Here is a 7,317-nt window from a genome sequence, read left to right as displayed (position 1 = left end):
AGCCCCATTGAAATCATGGAGTCTGCCTGTTCCCGCAGCTAAATGTCTCTTATGCAGAGATCACATGCAAGTGATTGGCCCTGGATGCAGGCAGTCTGCATGAGCAATTACATGCAACTACTATTCTTTCCTATTGCTTTCATTCAGGCTGCCTCCCACATCTAATCACAGGAAGCCCCCGATGGGGTTCTTGCATTTAATCGAAGTGTGGGTGCAGTCGCAGGTGTGAATGCACCCAAAGACAGCAACCTAATCTCACTGTAAATACGGTATTTTTGATTGAGAAAATAATCTGTACTGGCCTGTACTATTTGAAAAATTATGCTACATAAAGTTTGTTCATGTGGATAACAGCCCAACGCTATGACATATGTATCTAAATTATTTTCTCAGATGTTTGCATTTGCACTAAATGTTGTTCTCCTTATCAAACCTTCAAATAGGATTTCTCCTTGCCCTGGTTTCTGCAAACGATTCCTAGTGAAATGATGCCACCTAGTGTGCACATACTGACACGTATCAGACATTCTAAGTCACCAGTGATCATATCCGTCCAAATTCTTTATTAAATGATTATCATTTTAAAATATTCATAAAGTTAATTGAACATTTAAAAGGAGTCAGACTCTTCCCTGAATGTCTGGAACAGAGAAGCACCCTCAAGGATGTGATGTGCAATGACTGAACATCTGGCCAGCTCTAGGCGATAGTCTTTGGAGGTTTCACAGCTTCTCCAGGATTATACACCAGTTCCCCTGATCATGGTACGTGTGTTGGACTGTAACATCCTTCAGTTTTCTGCACAGTGCCTCCAGCTCCCCTTCCCGAAACACGTGGTAGTATCGATGATACACCGAGCTGGGCACCAGCTGCTCTTCCCCCATAGAGGCTTCAGACTTCTTGGATTGACATTTTGGCTTGAGATGCCATGGCACTAAAAGGTCCTGAGAGTCAAAAGATGTTCTGTTAGTGTGAACAGGTAATTTGCTATTGAGGTCCTGATTTACATCAGAGTCCCTACTCAGCGGTAATGGTTCTTTAGAACTTTCCTTCAAGTACTTTGATTTCTTCTTATTGTACTCTTGTTCCATCGCCCAGACATAGATCAACACCTGCCCACCTTTCCTCAGGAGACCAGTTAATTCTTGTATAGCTGCCAATCTTCTTTCCTGAATATAGATGAAAAAGAGCAATTTATAACACTCTGTTTTCAAATGCAAAGAAACAGCCTCACCGATTGTAAAATAGATGTAAACCCCAATTTAGTTTCATTTAGTCTGTTAAAGCACTGAGTATAGTAAACAAATGCAAGACCCTTTTTTGCTTTTAGAAAATACAGTTTCCACTTTTTTTTTGTTTTAATACAGTTCTCCGCATACGGCTCGTGTAAAGGCTTGGAAAGATCAATTTGTAAATGGATAGAAAACTGGCTAAAAGACCGAATTCAGAGAGTACTGGTTAATGATTCTTATTCTGAATGGTCTAAGTCAGTGTTTCTTAACCTTTTAGTCAAGGTGCCCTTTAAAATTATGGACAATCTGGAGGCACCCCTTTTTTAGAATGTAAAAAACTGTTTGAATCATTTTACATAATGCAGCAATATCCACACATGTAGGACACCAAACCTAAGCGGTGATTTATTTCTTCTAAAGCAAATACTTTTGCACACTGGTACGGACTAGTATTCCAATGTTTCTCGTCTCCCTCAATTTCTCTCCATCGGTCAGCTAACCAGCGCTGAGGGAGAGAGGCAGAGGAGGGTCTATGATGCTGTGGAGGCAACAGACATCTTCCTTATTAACTGATGACATCACTGGTTGGTAGGTTGACAGTGTCTAGATAGTCGTAATGTGCACTATGAAAGCCCGTGGCTTTGTGTAACTAAAAGGCAAGCTTTATCACCCTGCCAGCTTGTATAACATTTTTGATAGATTTGTAGCCATTTTGCCAAGGTACCCCTGAAAAAGTCTCTAGGCACCCTGGTTGAAAAAGGCTGGTCTAAGGTTGTTAGTGGTGTACCGCAGTGGCTCTCAACCCTGTCCTCAATTACCCCCAACAGGCCATGTTTGCAATTTTTTCTTTATCTTGGAGACAATGGCTTGGTATTTAAATCGGAGACAATGGCTTGGTATTTTGGACAGCTATTTTATGTAAGGCCCCTTTCACAGTGGAGCATCGGCAGTAAAGCGCCGCCTTACCGGCGGTTCGGCAGCGGTGCCCATTCAGTTCAATGGGCAGTAGCGGTGTATACACTGCTACAAAGATGCTGCTTGCAGGACTTTTTTTTAGCGTCCTGCCAGTACAGCACCGCTCCAGTGTGAAAGAACTCGGGCTTTCACACTGGAGAGGCTTTTTACAGGCGCTTTGCAAGCGTTGTAGTGCCTGTAAAGCATCTCAGTGTGAAAGGGGTATAAGATAAATTCCCAAAACATGGCCTTTTGGGGGTACTTGAGGACAGGGTTGAGAACTACTGGTGTACCCCAAGGTTCAGTGTTGGGACCCTTACTTTTTAATACATTTATAAATGATATAGAGCTTGGGATTAAAAGTACCATTTCAGTGTTTGTAGATGACACCAAGCTATATGATGGAATAACATCGTTACAGAATGTCTCCAACTTACAAGCTGACCCCAATGCACTGTTTCATTGGGCAACTATGTGGCAAATGAGGTTGAGCCCTGGATCACGTTAATGCGATTAGGCATGCAATTTGACATGTCAAGTCACATGCCAAATCACTGGCTATTGCCTGCAATGGAACCGGCCGACTTTGCGGTGCCACATAGATTCCAAAAGTTATTTCTGTACTACTTTTGGAGATTTCAATAGACATCTGTGCAGGAAACCGCAAAAGATGGACCAATGCTTGAGACTTTCTCTGGATCAATGGGAACGTTTGATCTGTGAAAACAAGGAGACGGGAACTTTTGAAACTCTAGTTTGTACCCTAGAGTTATTGAGGAAGTCATCCATCTGTCTCAACACTCTTCCTGCCAGATCCTTGAGAACTGCAGAAGTCTTCCCCCCACTCGAGTGAGCGGGGTCGCCCCTTCATAAGGAGGCTTTAGTATTTTGTCTTGTAGGTTTCCTCCCTCAGGACTTTAGTCCCTGGGGTGGACCCTGAGGTCAACTTTACGGCGGAGGCCGTCATGACTGCCTGGGGGCAGACGCCCCTGGTACTGGAGAAAGAGTTTGTTTAAATGAAATACGTTTACTCCTCTTCCTAACTGGGTATTTTTTGCACTAGAAATTTTTTGGATATATTTATCCAAATCATCCCCGAACAGCCGTTCACTGTGAAAAGTAAAACTAGCCAGGAGCTTTTTGCATGGCGCTTCGGCTGACCAATTTTTCAACCACAAGATTCTATGCATATGTACCAGCCCAAGCGCAAGGCGTGGATAATAGAATCTCTCATTACGTCTCTCATAGCGTCTATTGCAAAACATAAAGCCCTTGGTAGCTCGGCTAAATCCTGGGTCTGCTCATCAGGAATAACCGTGAGCACCTGTCTAAAATAGTCTCCCAAGGATTGACATACACCAATTGCTGCCAGCGCAGGCTGAGTCACTGAACCTGCCAGAGAAAAAGTGTTTTTTAATAGTAATTCCAACTTCTTATCCTTTGGATGCCTGAGAATTTGAGCATTGTCTACCGGACAAGCCAAACTTTTACTCACAGAGGATATAGCAGCGTCAATTGCTGGTATCTTCCACTTCTTAGTGAATTTTTCCTCCATAGGATAAAGTGTTGAAAACTTTTTAGGAGGAAAAAATTGCTCATCTGGGTGATCTCACTCATAATACATATGCTTTTCCAGCAATGAATGGACAGGAAAGGTATGCACAGCTTGAGGAGGCTTTGGCGAACCAAAACAAGAATTGGGCTTATCAACCGACTCAGTTAAGGGTAGCATAAATGTGGAACGGACCATCTCAGTAAGAGAGTGCACCATCAATCTTTCAGATTGTGAAGTAATCCTTACGCATTTGACCCCTCAGAAGAGGAGTCATCAGCCTCTTCACGGTCCACTGAGAGAAATTCGTCTTCTCCCAAACCTAGTTCCTCAGTTTGAGGGTCCTGGGTAATGGACGGGGACCTGTTGCGCTTTGTCCCACACTGGGATGCGATTAAAGCCGCTAACCTTTCTTCCAAACCTATCACGGCTGAGGAAAAACGTCTTCAGTAATATAGACAAGGGGCTGCAGTGTTAGAAACATTTCCCAGTCCTGACGGCTCACTCTGACCAGCCACCTCAGATCTCTTAGGGGAGGATAACATTGTAGAGATGATTTTAGGCTCTTTAGAGCTTGAGGGAGTCCCTTTTGAGCCCTTATTTGGGGCGATTCTACCTCCCCTTCTGACCTGATGCAGAGGTACTACCAGAAGAAATTGCACCCACTGCTTTAGCAAACCGCCCAGCAACTGCCGCTGCTATTAGTGCTCAGGCTGGTGCTTTAATAAATGTGCCAAGGGAATGCCTGTGTCACCACTTACCCCCTTTTTGTTTGTGTCCCTCCGACAGCTTGCAGTCAGCAAAATTGAGCTTTTTAAGTGTACTCCCACACTGGATGTTGCTGCACGCCAACGCCGCGCTAAGCCACGCCCCCTCCATATTTTCACCACGCACCCCCTCCTCCTCTTTTTAAAAAAAGCATTTTTTCTGCGGGAATGCGGGCTTCTGATCCGACGGGCTTGGCGCGCGCACGTGTGTGTGTGTTTGTGTGTGTGGGGGGGGGGGGGGCAAGGAGAGCTGACAAAACCCGCTGTGCAGAGGCGGTGGGGAATGGAGCAGCATCTGCCGATCGTTCTGGCTCCCCCCTCAATCCAGGGAGAGGGGGAAGAGCTTTTGTCCAGGTGTGGGGTGTTTTTGGAGAAACCCCCCCCCCCCCAACATCTTACCGGAGGCCTGGGACTGCTAGCCAGAGGGAAGTCTGGCGTTTCTGCTGAGACAGAGTGATCTGTGCAAAGCATGACAATGTACGTGCTCTATACAGCCCCCAGTGGTGACTTTTAGGCATGATAACATTCACTTTTAAAGGAGACCATTCATGAAGAGAATTTAAAATTCCTTAGAAATATCCACTTATCTTTCCAGCCGCAGGGATTCTGTGGTAAAACAAATCAGACCCAATCTTCACCCTTCACGATGGGCTCCGTTAAAAAACCTTCAGGAACCCGGGACCCCTCTTTATCGGGGGATCCACACTCCTGGACCTGTAAAGCACCACGCCAGGAGAACTTTATGGCTGAAAAAATCCCGGGGTCCAGCTCTCTAAAAAGAGAAGCGTTTCAGGCTAAACCTTGGTTCTTCCAGCACAGGGTCTTGGTACCATTCAAGTCGGCCTAAAAAGACACTTTGAATGGATCCGGTCGCAAAGCTTGCCCCAGCAAGGAATATTCCAGTGGAGCTCAGCATAGCACATCTTTACTTGTGATCAACGCCTAAGACACTGGTGAAAAAACTGAGGGACTCTCAGTAGTGGGAGGGGTTAAATAGGGAATGGAATTCCTGTCTTAGGGTGTGCCAGTGTCCATCACCTGAAGGTGGCCTATAACCCACATACTAACTACTTTGGCTCTGTGTCCCATGATGTACAATAAAGAAAGGATATCGGGGAAGTGGAGAAAGTGCAGAGAAGGGCAACCAAACTGATAAGAGGCATGGAGGAGCTCAGCTATGAGGAAAGATTAGAGGAACTGATTTTATTCTCGCTTGGAAAGAGGATATTAAAGGGGGGGATAAGATCAACATGTACAAATACATAAGGGTCCATATAGTGAACTTGGTGTTGAGTTATTCACTTTAAGGTCATCACAGAGGACAAGGGAGCATGCTTTATGTCTGGAGGAGAGGAAATATAATCTTCAAATATGGAAAGGATTCTTCATGGTAAGAGCTGTGAAAATGTGGAATAGACTCCCTCAAGAGCTGGTTCTGGCCAACTCAGTAGATTGCCTTAAAAAAAAGGCCTGGATTCTTTCCTAAATGTACACGATATAACTAGGCACTAAAATGTATAGGTAAAGTTGGGGGGGATTAGGAAGGAATTTTTTCCCCTGCTGGAGAAAATTGGTTCATGCTTTGCTGAGGTTTTTTGCCTTCCTCTGCAACTGTGGGTATAGGATTGTGTATATGGGATTTTCTGTTTTTTTTTTTTCGCTTTTATTGGTTGAATTCACTTGTCTTTTTTCAACTAACTATGTAACTATGTATATCCCAACCTCTGTGCAACCACTTCTCCTCTACATGGATGCACTCTGATGGTAGCTGTATGTCATAGCTCAGGGTGGGTTTTCTCCACACTGGTGGACAATGCCTGTGCAAAGCTCATGTGACAAGAAGGGGATAACACAGGAGCACAACTGGAAGATGGGGGCACAAAGTTGTCACTCCATTGCAGGAAACACCTCAAAGACCTTCATGGCAAAATCACTGGGTATTATTTTAATAAAAACTGCAAATTAAAACATATTAAAATGTAGCAGGGGATTTTTCCACGGTGCAATAGAATACTAACAAAATATAATTAAAAATTCATATAATTTTATTCAAAAATGTTAAGATAAATACAAATATGTAATTCAATAATGTACAGAAGGCAGTGAGTACATAGCTATTATACTTTGGGGGTCCCAATAGTAAATGTTGATGAAATAATCGCACTTCTTCCCAACATGTTTCGCAATGAGCTTCTTCAGGGGAATGTGCAACTGACAATAAAGAGAATATGTTATAATATTTGAAAAACAACATACTGTGCAATAATAAGTCATAATACAAAAGCAAAAGGGAAAAGGAGAAAAAAACCTATATTTAATACAAAAACACAAATTGTCCCAGTGTGCGTGGTCCAACACGGCGGCGCTTACCCTGATCAACAACTACACCGCAACCCCGGAACCGGCAAATGATGTTGAGAAATTGTTTGGGCACCGTACAGCCAAACCAAATGCCCCCCGGGCCCAATGGAGGACACAGATGGGGGTAAGTCAGCGCTAAAAAGTAAATTAAGAAAATGAGTAAAATGACATTGGAGCATTTTGATATATATAGAAAAGTAAATTTTTTGATATATGATATTAGTTATTATATTATCCTCAGATATATGAGGAAATAGGGGCATAAGCCTCCATATTGTACTAGTTAAAAAACTCAGTAGGAGATAACCTACCAGTTACCGGAGAGTGGAGGATCCGACGGTGCAGCCGTGTACGTGTCATACCTCTGACTGATTATTCCATGACCCAATGTCATTTTACTCATTTTCTTAATTTACTTTTTAGCGCTGACTTACCCCCATCTGTGTCCTCC

At 43.6% G+C, this 7,317-nt stretch overlaps 1 protein-coding gene across 1 annotated transcript in view; it reads right to left on the bottom strand.

The window, feature by feature from the left end:
• Window positions 1-548: 548 nt before the first annotated feature.
• ALKBH8 (alkB homolog 8, tRNA methyltransferase) overlaps window positions 549-7,317 on the bottom strand; it is a 75,013-nt gene continuing 68,244 nt past the window's right edge. The window contains 1 exon segment of the mRNA XM_077484333.1: window positions 549-1,169. Within this exon segment, the coding sequence (XP_077340459.1) occupies window positions 723-1,169 (447 nt within the window). The 3' untranslated portion in view covers window positions 549-722.

The sequence above is a fragment of the Lithobates pipiens genome, unplaced genomic scaffold (genome assembly GCF_037356315.1).
Source record: "Lithobates pipiens isolate NorthernLeopardFrog02 unplaced genomic scaffold, aLitPip1_a1.2 Scaffold_16, whole genome shotgun sequence".
NCBI lineage: Eukaryota > Metazoa > Chordata > Amphibia > Anura > Ranidae > Lithobates > Lithobates pipiens.
Note: the sequence above shows the minus strand (reverse complement) of the source record. Positions and strands in the feature narration are given on the sequence as shown.